The sequence below is a fragment of the Serinus canaria genome, chromosome 12, assembly GCF_022539315.1.
Source record: "Serinus canaria isolate serCan28SL12 chromosome 12, serCan2020, whole genome shotgun sequence".
Classification (NCBI taxonomy): domain Eukaryota; kingdom Metazoa; phylum Chordata; class Aves; order Passeriformes; family Fringillidae; genus Serinus; species Serinus canaria.
This window is the reverse complement of record NC_066326.1, coordinates 17,558,194-17,573,924: the sequence shown is the minus strand read 5'-3', so window position 1 is coordinate 17,573,924 and position 15,731 is coordinate 17,558,194. Positions and strand designations below refer to the sequence as shown.

Below are 15,731 nucleotides of genomic sequence, written 5' to 3'. Positions count from 1 at the left end.
GCACATCACAGAGAATTTTTTTTTAATTAAAATATGTACTTTTAGTACACAAATTTGCTATTTAAGAGCATAATTCTCATTATAAATTACACCAACAATTGACTGGCTACCTGAAAATAGCAGTGCACAAAATAAACAATCATGAACAACAGTTTAAGCTCAGGTATTTTGAAAACACATTCTTAATATTCTTAATATGCTGCACTGAGGTTATTGAGTGGGGGAAATCATCAGAGGTGGTTACAGATCAGTTTTTTAGACAGAATAACAAAGAGAAGGTAATTTGGGTAACCAAGATAAAGAAAAGGAAGTTGCAAACTATTTCTATCCTCATGTGCCAAATAATTTTTAGGCTGCACTTTGGTATAAAATAGGAACAAGGAAATTAAGGCAGAAAGAAAGGTGATAGAATCACCACTGCTGAGAGATCCTTCCTCCTTCCAGGTACAAATAATCCCCCATCCTTCTCTCCTTGGTGCATTATTTAGAATTGCCAAAAGGAGAGTATTTATTAATATTTTGATAGCATCATGTGAAATTGTTCTTTAAAAATACAATATTTCTTTACATAATTCTGAAAATAATTTCTTCTTTTCTGTTTGGAATAATAAATAAAATAAATATTGTTTGGGCTGGAGAAATCCATCTGAATTTTTTACCACTTTTCTAAGCAAGGATGAAAAATCAGAAAGTTTAGAATAGCATTTCTAACATCTTCATTCTGCAGCTGATTTTGAAAGTTCTGAATTTAAATATAAATATTTTTCACATGCCTTTGCCTCACTACAGTTCCTGTATTTTGGAAAGGACTTGTGGCACCTTTACTGGCTAAATTCTTACTATAAATATCATGGACTTCACCAAACAAAATTCCCAAGAAAAGCCTCCCCTTCACCTCCTGCAGCCTTTAGGACAAGGTCAGAGAACAGCAAAGTCCCATCACTACTTTGGAAATTATTTCCTTCATTTGGAAATATTTCTGAATTGGAAGAAGTGCTTGGGATCAACCAAAGAAAAGAATGGAATTGTGCTCCAAGTGCTGAAAGGGAACCACTGTGTCAAACAGGAAGTTTTAGATAATCCTTCTATGCATTCAATAAATAACTTCACTTACAATCCAGAAATGTATTGAAACATAAATAGAAAATGTATTAAAAAATAGAAAAATATTATTTTAAAAAGAGTTCAGACTGCAAATTGCTTTGCAGGAGCAGAAGTAGCTCAGTACCTACACTGGGATTAGCTGTAGATGTGAAATATTCCAGCAGACATTTCTCTGACTCTAATAAGCCATTTCTATACCTTTTCCATATTTTCTGAACACCCATTTAAGTAGCAAACTCTCTACCTTACAAATGCCAAAAGAACCCCAACAACCCACCCTGGAAATCCTGATTTAGGAAGGTGGCAGTGCTCTACTGGAAGGAAATCAAATTTGGGGTAATTTGAGCTACTAGAAGGAAATCAAATTTGGGGTAAACAAGCTGTAAACAGTGATTGCTGCTTCCCTGATTTTCATTTTTTCAAGTTACCTTTACTAAATATAATACTTTGGAATGAGATGAGTTTTCCTGAATTACTACATTTCTGCAAAATTTTCTGCTCTGTTTATGGCCTTCACTTGCAACCTTTCAAAAACAGAATGTATTGTCCATAGATCTGACAATGAGATCAGCAACAATTCTATATTTTGATCTCAATTCCTAAAACTCAACATTTATAAGAATTTATAAGAGTTCCTTTGGTACAGCACATAATACCCAGGCTGGGTCACAAAGTAAATTAATTTATCATTACAGACTCACAGGCTGACACCAAACTCTTTCTTTTGTGTTAATTGTTTATGGACAATTAAGAATGAAAATATTTTATCTGAAATGTAATTGGTTGATTTTTCAAGCAACAACATTTCCTGAGTTTGTTATTTATTCAAGTATATAATTAGAAATTCTTATTTTAAGATACTTTCTGCATAAAAACTATAGTTAAAAAGACTACTATACCTACAAAGACTGTAGGTAAAATTATTGCTTCCAGTCACACCTCAGGAAGAATTTTCAGACTTTAAAAAAAATATTCATTTCATCCAGGCCAAAGGAATATGCAGATGAATTTGGGGTCCTTGCTTTGGAACTTATCCTCTCCTTCCTTTCTCCCCCCCAAACCATATCTATATTTTCAGCATTTAACTCATCAAAATCAGATGTGCTAACTGAGAAATTACCCGAAATCTGACGTTGCCCATTTCCCAGATAATTCCAAAGCACTCAGACCTATGTTTGCCTGAGGTCTCTGAGCAGTTGAACTGGGGAAAGCCTCTCCTGCCCTTGTTGATCCAAGACCAGCAGAATTATTGACCTGCCTCATCTCAGAGGAACTAAAATCCAAAACATCCTTAACTGCACAAAAAAAATTCACTCCACACTGCAAAGCCCTGAGCTTGTATCCCTCAGCTCCAGGATAAACATGGGCAGTAACTGCTGTTCCTGACTGGAGAGAGGATGATGGAAAATCACATCCCTAATTCCGACACTGATCTAATATCCCCTGGAACTCAATTTCCTCATTAAGCTCAGCATTAAGCCCAAACACAACAGGGATTTACCAGGCAGCCCCAGCTCTGAGCAGAGCCCAGGGCTCGCTCTGCACCTGCTGGGCACAGCAAAGAGGGGCTGAACTCTGCTCCCCTCCCTCCCCTGCAGCTGGCAGGGATCAGCAGCAGTGCTGAGCAGCCAGGGGAGCTGCAGGGGACTTTGCTTGTTTTAAACTCACCAAAGTGGAATTATCACAGAACCATCACAGGATGGTTTGGGTTGAAACCTTAAAGCCCATCCAGTGCCACCCGTGCCATGGCAGGGACACCTTCCACTGTCCCAGGCTGCTCCAAGCCCTGTCCAACCTGGCCTTGGACATTCCAGGTGCTCTGTGTCAGCACCTCACACCAATGGAGAACAAAACACAATTCATTCCCTGGTTCTTGCTCTCTAGGGAATCTGGAACCAGGATGATGGAGGTCCCTGCCATGCAAAGAGATGTAGGGATTGTAAATCCTAGTTTTCCAGAATGGGTTTTAAATCTGGTTATATGTTTCTTTTAAATGATTTTAAAATAGGCTTAAAGATTTCCTGTGTCACTGTCTTAAATAAGATCCAACAGCAGTAAATCCTGTTCCTTGTTTAGCACTTGATATTGCTGTCAGAAACTCTCATTTCACATGTGAAATGCAACCTGCATGGAAAAAAACTTCTTTCACCAACATGATGAGAAGTAGAATGACTTTAGTCAGTATTTTTGGCTCTGCACAAGAAGGAAAGGTTGCTTGGCAAATAAAGGCTCATGTATCTGATTAGCAGCAAAATACAGCTGATGCCTACACTAATATTGACCCATTCAATCCAATTTAACACTGGAATCTGACTGTGAGGAGAGACTGAAATATCTGCGTGCTAACAAGCAGGGTCAGGAACCTGTACTGGGACACAGTCAAAACTGGCTGCAGGAATGGTTTGCTTTGGGTTTACTTTACACAGGCAGGCTCAAGAGAAAGTCACCGAGGGCTCACAAAAATATCCACAAAACTTCTTGGTCCCTTCTGAAAGAGATGCTGAAAACAGCAAACGTTGTCCCTAACACAGTGTTGGTTGAAATGGAGGCAGATCCCTGATCCCAGCCCTCTCTCAGAACTGCGTGAGGAATTATGAGTGAAGAGGAGGAGAAGCAGAGAGAATCTCTTTCTCATGGTGATCTTCTCCAGATCTATGCTGAATAATGAAACTTTGTAATAAAACATCAGGTGAGTCTGCCTGAAAGTTTTGAGACTGGCCTGACAGAACTGCTTCTTTTAACTGCAGCTTGAATGGCAAATAAATCATCACGATTTCAAGCTCTGCCTCTGCCAGGCTGAATTCTGGGGGAATGAAGCTGCAGCATCCCTGTGGCCCCTCTGCCAAGCTCCTGCAGAGCGTGTGGAGCAGGATCTCTCAGAGTGCAGTCACACAAACACAACATCTGTGCAGGTCAGCGAGGGGAGAGGGAATTTGACACAGTCAGGAGAGAAATCCATCAAATCAGACAAGCCGGGGGTTGTGACGTACCATTGACTAAGCTGGCATTTGCATTATCAGTGGCATTTGCACCTGCTGCACCATCTGTGGCTGGAGGAGGGTGGGAGGAGGGATGGGAAGAATCTACTGAGCAATAATGGATAAAAAAAAATAAATAAATAAACAAAAAAGCACAAAACCAAATAATAAATAAATAAAAACAGCAACACGAACGAATGCACGTGACAGAGCGAAAAGCCTTCGTGGCTTTCTTTGCTCCCAAAATCAAAGAGTTTGAAATGAATTAACATAAATTTCCAAAGCAATGTGGCATTGGGAAGGTGTCACAAAGCAAGCTGAAAACTCAAATAATAATAACAATAATAATAACAACAAGAATAATAATATTAACAAAAGATAAATATGAAACACATTTAGTAAAGTTAAAGGAGCTGGTGAGAATTGGCTTTACACAGTCCTGTGTATTTTGTTTTAGTGCTTTTATGTCCTGCTTTTTGTACTTTAATATAATTTATGCATTTTTAAAGTGGTTGAAATGTTTCCTTTGGAGTTAATTTGCACAGTGCTTGTGTAGCTTTAAAATTTGCATTTAAAAATGTATTATATCTACATCTGTACATACTTCTACCCAGAACAGTGGTAAGTATTTTATGTTTTAAGTAATTTTGCACATTATGAGTTGTCATCACTGATGCATCCCAGTCTAACAGGGTCCTGCCATCACCCAGGTAAAATGCTTCTTGATCTGAGTAAAAACATGGAACTTTCCTATATTTTATGTGGGAAAGGCAAATATAGTCTTGAGGAGAATGAGGGGCTATTTTAAATCCAGGTAATGGACATGAGACATTTCCTGGTTTGTGAGGACATGAAGGAAGAATCAGAAAAGAAAACCTCTTCTTTTTTTCAGTTATTATCCACATATTAGAAAAAAATTGGACAAGAAATCTCTCCTAATGGGAAACTGAAAAGCTTGAAGAAGGTTTTATCATTTTACTATGTTTTTTATAGTGAAGTTCAATAAAATTAGTCTCTGCAAATAATAGCTAAAATTTATTTTGTTTTGTTTCTGGTGGTTAATTGCTCACAACAGAACCAAGTCCTCCCATGGATCCTGACTGAGACTTCAAACTGCTCCAGTCCTTGCCCCACAGGGATTATTTCATGCTGTACTGGGTTGGTACTGCAGAAGAATGGGCTGATTTTATTTACAAATGGCAAATTGAGAGAAGAAAATAAACAGCTCCCAGGATTTAAAAACACACCCTGTGCAACTGCATTGAGGAAAATTTCAATTGCAAATTTGATTACTGTGGTGGCAACGACTTAAACTGTTTTGGTGACTCGCGCTTGCTCTTTATTCCGTTTGGATCCCCACCCAACCAGCACAGCGTGAGCTGCTAACAGCAAATCAAGTATTCCACATAAAACACTTTGCAATTTACTTCTGGAGAACAGCTGATTATTCCAGCTGAACGGGAAGATTTGCAACACCAACAATGCCTGCTCACCAAAAGGTTTGGCACCGGCAATCTTGTTGATTTGAAATCATTTTTTAATTTCAACTTGACTGATTCAAAGATGATTATTTCAATCAGCAGTTCCCCCCTGATTTGCATCATTGGATGGGGTACAATTCTTACTCTACCTGGAAGCTGCTGTTCCTCCTCCTGTTTCACACCTGCATGATGATTTTTAAAGTGTTAATGAGCAATAAAAGCACACACCCACACAGACTGAAAGGGGCAGGATTTCTGAGAACTGCAGGTTTATGTTCCAGAGGTTTTCATTTGAGTTGGTGCCTCCATCTGCCACCAGCTCTGCCCAGGCACGAGCACAAAGCTGCATCAGAGAATGTGCAGGAATTCTCTACATTGTGGATTTTTTTCTATTGTAGCTGTTTCTACAGAGCCGTGTTCAATTAAATTCTGTGTCTGCATCCAAATTCTAACACGCCTCTGGGTAAGTCACAGCCACAATGTGAGGAAAGCTCCCTGATTTCTCTTTTCCTGCCTTTCCAGGCTCTTCCCTGGGAAACCTGAGAGAGCCAGCAGTGTCCTGAGCAGAGCCTAGGGAGGCCAGCCCAGTTAAACCCAGCTCAGGGAGCTCTCACAGCACACAGGAGTGAAGCTGCTCCTCCTCTCCTCCAGACCACACAAAGGTTCTGAACGAGAGCAGACTCCAAGGTGCTGCTCAAAACTGGTCTGGCATAAAAGAGTTTTGCTTTGTGAAGTTTCACTCTTTTCTCCTTTTAATTCTCCTGGAGCCCCCCATGCCTGGCAGCTACTGTGCATTTCTGTGCAGAAATGAAATGGTAAACATTTCATTTAGTAAAAAGGGATTTCCTCAAAAGCAGCAGAGAGTCCAAGGCAGACTCTTGTTAACATACTCAGAAATGGAAATTTTAGGTCCTAAAAACCATTGGAATTTGGTCTTCCTATCTGCAGCTCCATATAAAATGATGGAGACAAAAAAGGTGGAATCCTATTGCCTGACAGACAGCAAATAAAATGTTCAGTAAAGCTTTAACTGCTTTTTTTAATTAATAGTGAACACCACCAGAAAGAGCAGAAATGTCTGAAAAACCTGTATTAATTGGCCCTTAATCATGTCTGAAAGACAACTATTCTTAGGACAGACTTGGAATGAAATTGTGGAAGCAGAACAACTTACAAGACTGCATGAAGAAAAACTGGCAAGGACAGACATTAAATCATGTTTCTGCTTAGTGTGCAGCCCATAAATTAGCAAATGCTTATGACATCACACTGTAATAAGGTGAAAAGCCCAAAGAGGCTTCTTGATTTCATTAACTGATGCAGGACATGAAAGTAAAACTGTCTGCTAACATTTACTGCTACATTCTTGGCTTTTACTATTCTTAGCTTGACCTTTACACCTGCAGAAATTAAAATGCCTCTCAAGTCAGTCTCTGACATTAAACAATCCAGGCTAGCAAAGAGCCACAGCTTATCTTTATTTTAGTCCTGAAGCTCCAAGGCAGATGCTATTTCCATGGCCAAAGGGTTTTTTCCTGGGGAAAAAGAACTGAATTGATAGAAAAGCACAAAATCTTAGCAAACTGTAGGTGAGCATGGATTCATGTAGAGAAGCCACAGCAACTGGAGCATGCCCAGGTATCCCCCTGCATTTCAGTCTGGACTGGGAGCCTGCGGGCTCACACTGGAAAAACATCTTGTTATCCAATGGATTTATTGGTTAACAGCTTCTGCTGTTTTTCTGTGTGACATGTGATGATAAAAATGTGTCATAAAAAAAAAAAAAAAGGCAGTTTGAAAAATCCCATTTATTTGTCAAGAGCGGAGGAGATCTCTGGCTGCACAAAGCCCAGGAGCTTTCTCTGGAGCATCCTGGTGTTGGGAGATTTACCTTTCTTGTCTTTCTTCTCCTCCTCTTCTCCCCCAGCTCCCAGCAGAGTGAAGATGATGCCAGTCTGAGAATTCACCCCCACAGCAGTCACCAGCATCCGCCCAGAGCCTTCCATGACATGGGTGCCTGAAGAGAGGCAAGACAGAGGTCACAGAGAGCTACAAGAAATGTAAAAAATTATGCAAGGCCTCTCTCAAAATATTGAGTTTGTAAACCTGTACTGAGGAGGATATTATTGCATAACCAAAACAAACCCTGTTGTGCATTATTCTCAACCAAGAATTAATGCTTAAGCACAAACCTCAGGCTGCACATCCATCACCATCAGATTATCTTTTTAAAAGAAATATTGTCACCAACCAAGACAAGAAAACAATTTCAGCAAAACATCACAAATATAAAAATTAGGTCCAAATAAATCCCCAAAATAAATTCCATTCAAACCTAAAGACCAGAAAATATCTTTAAAAGCCAGCAGAGACTTGGTTGGTTCAGTTGGAAAAGAGCTGCAACTATCCTCAGAAATTATCAGAGCCTCCTTTAAGATGTGTCACTATTTGCAAAAACCTTTTAATTAAGAACTTGCTATTTGCATCCCTGTGTTTTGTTCTGAGGGAATCTTCTCCTGAATGGGATGACAAAGGTGGATAAAAATATCCCCCAAAAAGTGCCCTTGGCTCCCAGGCTCCCAGAGCAGCCTTGGCAGGCAGACAGGCACCCAGCAGAGCTCAGGCCGAGCTCTGCACCCCTGGAGAGGGCAGAGCAGGCAGAGGGGATGGGATGGGGGTGGTGGCACTGGTTGTTGGTTCCTCTGGGTCTGGGGTGAAGCACTTGAATGGCAGTTCATGTTCAGACTCAAGTGTTTATTATTTCTTATCAGTAAAACAGTCTCACTACTGTGAGTTCTGCAGCTTTTCATTAGAAGGCACAAAATGCCAACTATCTCTTGTTCTAAGGTGTTTTAAAGCTAAAATATCCCATTAAGAGCTGACACCTGGATTATTTTCCCTTTAACCCAATAACTGATCCCAAAAAGGGATCAAAATGCCCAACAATCTCTTGGTCCAGGGTGTTTTACAGCTAAACTATCCCATTAAGAGCTGACACCTGGATTATTTTCCCTTTTACCACAATAGCTGATCCCACAGAGCCCCAATGGGGACTTTTCTGCCCAATTACAAAATGCCCCCAAACCCATGGAGAAGGAGGAAGAAGAAGCATGAAGAAGAAGAAACCCAGGATGACACCCTGTGCCCTCCACCTTGCTGCCATCCACAGCACACTAAAAACCCCAAACCCTCAATTTCTCACCCAGTGACACACCCACACTGCTCTCTATCATCTATTTCACACTTTTGTGGGTTCTGGTTTATCTTGGAGTCTGGGAAACTTTCTCCATGAATGAGGGTCAGAGTCAGAGCTCCCCTGGGGGTCAGGGCACCCCAGAGCAGACACAGAAATATTCCCAGTGCCCAGGGCTCCACAAAGGGGCAGATCTTACCTGACAGCAGCATGGGGTCTTTGTCCACGGATTTGCGGACCTGGTCGGACTCTCCAGTCAAGGAGCTCTCATCGATTTTGAGATCATTTCCTTGAATAAATATCCCATCAGCAGGTAGAAGGTCACCTGTGGTCAGAACAGGGTGATGGAAAACCTCCATGAGATTGTTTTTATAGCTACACAATGAGTTTTGTTATTATAAAATCACAATTAATGGCACGAAAAGGTGAAATGAAAGGAGAAGGGAAGGAATTACTCCTGATTGTGTCCACAGGAGCCACAGTACTGCAATCCAGCCAGGAAAGGCCTTTTTTTGCTAACATGTTCTGCTTCATGCTATCCCAGAACCCAAATGTATCACATTTAACTCACAATGGACATCTCCATCATGGGGGTTTGCCAGGGAAGTGCTCCTCACATCACCTGAAGGTTTCTTCATCAGACTTCATAGGAATTAACAGCAGCTAATTAACAGCTGAGCTGCCCTTTCCCCTTCCCCCCTCAGGGAGCCCTTAGGTAAGTCCAGGAGAAATGTGATGGCTGATGGAAGAGGGATGTGGCTGGAATTAGGAACTCCCTCCAGAGCACACAGGGTTCCTGCAGGAGTCTCTCACTCCACTGGAGCATGGAATTATCAGGGACCTCATCTGGGGGGGTCAGTCTGGCTCTGAAGCAACTCATGAGGTGATCACAGAGGCCCAATTCCCTTCTACACAACATTTAAAACACTTCCTCTTGCCCCTATCTGGACAGAAATAAAAAGAAATTAACCTGAATAATGCAATCCTCCATGATAGAGAATTACCTTTGTGTGAACAAATACAGAAAACTGGAAGGGCAAATGCACAAAACTGGAAGGAACAGGAAAACTGACCAATCCTTGTCCTGGTCAGTGAAAGAAGTCTACACCAGTTGAATTGATCTCCTAGTGCAGCTTTACAGCAGGTCTCCATGTTCTCCTTTTGCCCTGACAGCTCAGGTGTCACCTCAGCATGGCCAACACTGACTTTCTGTCCCATAAACCTGCCCTAACCCTGCAGGGAAGCGTGTCCACGCTGCTGGGAAGGGCCAGCAGAGCAAGCCAAGGCTCCAAAGGCCGTGCACTCACCATATTTGACCTGTGCAATGTCCCCAACCACGATCTCTGCCACGGGGATCTGGATGACCTGTCCCCCTCGCACCACGGTGAACTTCTGCTCCTGCTCGATGCGGCTCTGCAGCCCCCGGAACTGCTTCTCCTTGCTCCAGTCGTTGAAGGCAGTGACCAGGACCACGCAGATGACAGACAGGAGGATGGCAGCACCTTCAATCCAGCCAGCTTCGGCCTCCCCCTCATCCTCAGCTCCTCCTGTTGCAGTACCACACCCTGCAGAGATGTTAGGGATCGGTTTAGGGAAGGTCGGGTGTACCACAAGAAATGCAATTTGCTGTGACGTGACAAAGTGAGGGGATGGAGCTGCTTTTCCAAGCACTGCCTGCTGATGAGACATGGCAGAATGGAGGAAAAGGACAAATGAAGACATCTGTGACAAAGAGAAAATAAATAAATCGACAGGAATCCTTGTCCTCTTAATTTTCCTTCTCATCCCATCCTCGGTGAGCCCAGACTAAACAAATTTAGTCTGAAGGAAGGAGAAAGCACCAATTCTGTTTTGTGATAGAGGACTCAGAGCTTCACCTGAGCCACCAAAACCTGCAGGGCAAGAATAAGAATAATACTGAAAAATAAGAATAATACTGAAAAAGAATAATACTGAAGATAAGATAATTGAATAAGAATAATACTGAAGAATAAGAATAATTGAGATAGGAATACTGAAGAATAGATAATCTGAAGATGGAATAAACTGAATAAAAATAATACTGAATAAGAATAATACTGAATAAGAATAATACTGAAGAATAAGAATAAAACTGAATAATACTGAATAAGAATAATACTGAAGGTGACAGGAAGGGCTAAAACAATGAATGATGTTAAATAATGCAAAGCAATGGCATTAAATTCACATTTATACCCTGCCAGATTAAATTAAACAATTTTAAGACAATTTTTTTTTTAACAATTTTCAACACAATTTCTAAATTTTCTGAGCTAAACACACTGATAGGGAGCACTTGTTAAAAAAAAATACTGGGGTCAACTGAGTTTATCAGCATTTCAATTTGATAATGAGTGTATTAAGCAACACTGAGTAGAAACAATTCCCTGATATTAATTCATCAGTCTTCCCTACAGAGAGATGCAGTGGGAAGCTTCTAGAACTGCAAGTACATTATTGCTGCCAAAAGCAAAGCAGCATTAACAGAACCACTCTGTTCTGAACTGTTAATTCTGAATTACTTTCTATACATCTGCTACTTATTTATTTCAATTAAAATCTAAATAGATCATTTTCACCAAAAGAAAGGGACATAGATGTCCTTCTTACTGAAAGAGCACCTGGAGAGCCAAGGGCACATTCCAGAGTCCCAATCCAGAGAAATCCAAGCTGGTGGGAGAGAGGAGAACTCAGCCTGGCCAGCAGAGCCTCCTTTCCTGAGGGACCTGGGAAGAATTGTTCCCATTTTCCATAAAAAATGGAACCAGGCAGGAATTTGACATCACTGCTCCACCTCACCCAGGTACCAGGGGGTTCAGCAACTTGGCTTCCACCTCTGACTGAAGTTTAATTTGGTTTATTCATCACCTCTCACCAGAGAGAATGATCAGCCAGGTTGACTTCTGTATTTAAATTACAAACTGGAGCATCATCATCCCTTAAGCAGCTGAGTCATTACTCTTGCATGTCAACAACAACAAAACCACCAACAGCCAAAGGAAGGAAGATGAGCCTGAACAGCCCCTAAGAGAGGAAGGAAATGAAAATAAAGGGAGATTTTAGCCAAGTTCTCTCTAGTTTAAACTCAGTCTCTGAGGGCACTCTCGAGGGTGGGGGCTGCCCTGGCAGGGATGTTCTTCCACTGCTGGCCCACCCAAACCTCCAGCACAAGAACCTCACTAAAACCACTTTTACAGCACTCAGGGAAGAAATTAAGAAACTTTCTGAAGTTCAGTACCTTCAGCTGCTCATTACCAGCCTCAAATGCAACTCAGGAACCAGCCCTGCAACTTCCCCCTGCAGCACAGTGGGGGTTTTGGGAAGCACCAAGGAATTTTGTTCTGTTTTACCTCAATCATCTCACTTGGGCTGTGCTGGATTTTTAGATTCCTTTTCCAAACCAGCAGATTCACTTTTGTCTTGGTTGTTTTCAATGTTTTCCTAGTGCAAGTAATTCTGTTTCAGCAGATGTAACACCAGAATTCATATCCAATGAATTGGATATGACTTAGAATTAAATATGATGAATATTCTGGTTTTTTAACAGCAAACCTCCTCTTCTATTTCTCAAAGAAACATGGCCTGGTCTAGCCACAGTCAAATACTGATTTTATTTCCTTTTCAGATGGCTGAAATTCAGCTTGTACAAAATTACAAAGATCTGCTGCACAGCAATATTTGCAAGACCCTTCAGTAAAAAAAGAAAAAAAGAAAAATCAGGTAAAAATAAAATTTTAAAAAAAGGGGAAAAAAGGCAAAATCAGGTAAAAAATAAATACATTCCTTGACTTGAGCAGTGAGGTTGATTTTGTGCTGTTTGTGTTGCCAGAACTGATCTCCATATTGACATAAATGGTACCACAGAACATGCAAATAATACAAAATATTTTCATTAACATAAAAGGAATTACCGTAGATACCTTGTAGATTAAGCACAATCAAATAAAATAATTCATTTTTCGGCTGAAAAATTTGCTTGTAACAATGGAAGAAAATCTGAAGGAAACAGATTGAACTTGGATCAAGCTCTTGGAAAGTGTCCCTGAATCTGACAAGCTTCCACACTGAATAAAAATCATGTTTATGACTTAAAATCCTGAGACAATCCTCCACAACCCAATGAAAACAACAAAATTTTAAATGCATTCAATTTTCTTTTCTGTTCCTTTCATCTGACAATGATAAATTCGGGTGGAGCAGAGGTGGTTGAAGGGAGGAAAGAATTTTAGGAGCAGAGGAATTAATTGCCAGACCTCACCAAAACCTGAATTCTTTGAGAGAATGGAGGAAATTCTGAGCTGATTTTTGAGTTGTTAATTGTGGAGATTCCATGTGGCCTCTCTAAAGCCCCAGGGCCCAGGTGAGAAGTCAATCACACCATCAGAATTCCCCAAAATTTTGCCTTTGCATTTTACACTCCACAGAAAGGAGATGGGATAAAACTGCTGCATGAATTAATGCAAAATCCTCTTTTTCTAGGAATAAACTCTAGCAAAAAATCTACCTGCTTCTTACAAAAGCAAGATTTCTGAGCAGATTAAAAAAAAAAAAAACCATGAAAAGCAGGATTTTAAAATGCAACCTCTGCCCTTTACAACATGGAAACATTTTCTCTTGCTTCCAAACTGTTTTAGAGGTGTTCCTATTGATAGGGAAAAAAAAAATAAAGGAGACCTGCATCTCTATTGGTTTGAGTCTGTCTAATGTTTTCTTTTATACTTATGGAAAACAATTGGGTTTTTAATTTTTTTTCTGTTGTTATGGTTTTCTAGAAATTATAGATAGACTTACATGGATTTACAGAAAGAAACTTTATGTATTTATAAGGAAAAAAGGCACAAACTTCTTAAGTCTATATTTAGATTATCTGTCCTTATTGCAGTGCAAAGTGACCCAGTATTGACCTTACAGATAAGGAGAAAATAAGAATTATTAGTAAAATACATCATATTAATACACTTAAGTAGCAAAATTGAATTTAAAGCACCTAAAATTTATTTAAAATGTTCACACAAGCTTGAAAAATCCATGTTGAGGTATAAGATTGGTGTTCTGCTTTCACAGGGAGCACGTGGCTCTCAAAGCTACCCAAAAATCTGCCTGAGCCTTTTATTGGAATGCACCGAGTGAAAAGCAGCACAAAAGAGTTGTTAACGTGCAGATGTGATTTGTGGCAGGGTTTTATTCCAAGGCAGCAAATTGTGATGTTCTCATCCTAAATTCCCTTTAGCAGAGGCCCTGTCTGTCAGAAAACCCAAATGCAGAGAGGCAAAGGAGTTTAAAACTCTGAGCTCTTTTCTGCCACGACTCTGAACGTGTGCCATGGCCAAAGTCTGACCCTCACTGCACAGAAACTGGGCAGGGCTTGAAACTGAGAGGCTGAAAACCTGCAAGTCAAGGCTGTAAAGGGCTGGGACTCCTTTGGCACAGAAAAAGCAGGTGGAGCCCTAAAATGGATCCATTTCTCCCAAAAGAAGCAGCCAGGTGAGCTGGAGCTCCCCAAGGAGAGGGAGAACCTGGCAGCACAGCCTCAAAGAAGGCTCAGAAACACAAAGGGGGATCAAGGGGACTCTTGTGCCCATAATATATCTGAAAGGACCTTTCCAGAACCTTGTGGAAGGAGAACAGAGCTTCAAAAAGCTTAAAACTGGGCCAGAAATAGATCAGCAAGGCTGATGGAAAAGTCTTCTGCAGAGGGGAGATGAAAGGAAGGAAAAAACAGGAAAGTTCTGCCACCCATCACAGGCAGTGAGCCCAGAGGTGGCAGCAGCTGGATTTGCATCTCTGCAGGGACTGCAGGGCTCCAGACCTGCCCAAAATTTCTGCTTTTATCCCAGCTGAGGTGGCAGCAGCTGGATTTGCATCTCTGCAGGGTTCCAGACCTGCCCAGAATTCCCATTCTCAGCCCAGCTGAGGTGGCAGCAGCTGGATTTGGATCTCTGCAGGGCTCCAAACCTGCCCAGAATTTCCATTCTCAGCCCAGCTGAGGCGGCAGCAGCTGGATTTGGATCTCTGCAGGGCTCCAAACCTGCCCAGAATTTCCATTCTCAGCCCAGCTGAGGTGGCAGCAGCTGGATTTGGATCTCTGCAGGGACTGCAGGGCTCCAGACCTGCCCAGGAGCCTGGAGGGCTGAGCAAACCCCCAGGCACGCACCTGGGCTGCACTTCATCTCAAGAAAATTCAAAACTGGCCTGAGAAACCTCCTCTGCATGAGTTGAATTTAATTAAATGGAAGGATTTAGGAAGAAAAAAATAAAATAAAATAAAATAAAAAAAAAAAAAGAAGAAGAGAGGCAGAGGTAATTAAAGGGAAAGTGAGAAAAAACTGAAATGTGCTTATGGTGAGAAGGGGAAGAAGGAGAGGAGGAGGCACAAGAACAGGTTAAAGCACTTCAGGAGCAGTGAGCAAGAGGCAGCACCAGGTAATAATCTGGTGGCTGTTATTAATCATTTCAACTCAGTGAAAGCTAGCAAGCAAGAAAGGGAATTCATAGAAGTCCACAAAAAGCCAGACAGCATCACCTGACAGCTTGGCAGGCTCATGTCCTGTTGGATCTGGAATGCTTTTACCATTCCAGTGTACATTTCTCCTGATCTCACCCAAATCTGGGCAGATACAGGAGGAGGCACACGGGATCAGTGCAGCTCAAAAGAATATCTGCTGAAAATTTCAAACAGCTATCAGGAGATTCTTTAGGCTGCTTTGAATAACATAATGATTATAATTACAAACTATACGGTCCTGAGCTGCAGCACGGTAATTTTTAAATCAGAAAAAGTACATTTTTAAAACTCTGGGAACATCTGTATTCCTAAATCCCAACCTACAGCACATACCTCTCAGCTACTCATTTCAACCTACACACTGCTATTTTTAAGCTGAGAATACCTTGTGGCATTTAAATTCCCTAGGAAAATCTCCTCACACCCCCAGAGGTAATTTTTTTTTAGTC

General features: G+C 41.1%; 1 protein-coding gene across 7 annotated transcripts in view; it reads right to left on the bottom strand.

Moving 5' to 3' along the window:
* The window catches only part of ATP2B2 (ATPase plasma membrane Ca2+ transporting 2), a 255,779-nt gene that overhangs the window by 78,457 nt on the left and 161,591 nt on the right, over nucleotides 1-15,731 (bottom strand). For 5 of the 7 annotated variants that reach the window (XM_050979207.1, XM_050979206.1, XM_050979205.1 and 2 more), the window contains exons 4-7: nucleotides 10,064-10,321; nucleotides 8,956-9,081; nucleotides 7,455-7,580; nucleotides 4,095-4,190 (exon numbers count right to left, since the gene is read on the bottom strand). In XM_050979207.1, the coding sequence (XP_050835164.1) occupies nucleotides 4,095-4,190; nucleotides 7,455-7,580; nucleotides 8,956-9,081; nucleotides 10,064-10,321 (606 nt within the window). The remainder of the gene's footprint in view (nucleotides 1-4,094; nucleotides 4,191-7,454; nucleotides 7,581-8,955; nucleotides 9,082-10,063; nucleotides 10,322-15,731) is intronic. The other 2 variants (XM_050979208.1, XM_050979210.1) reach the window with 1 other exon arrangement.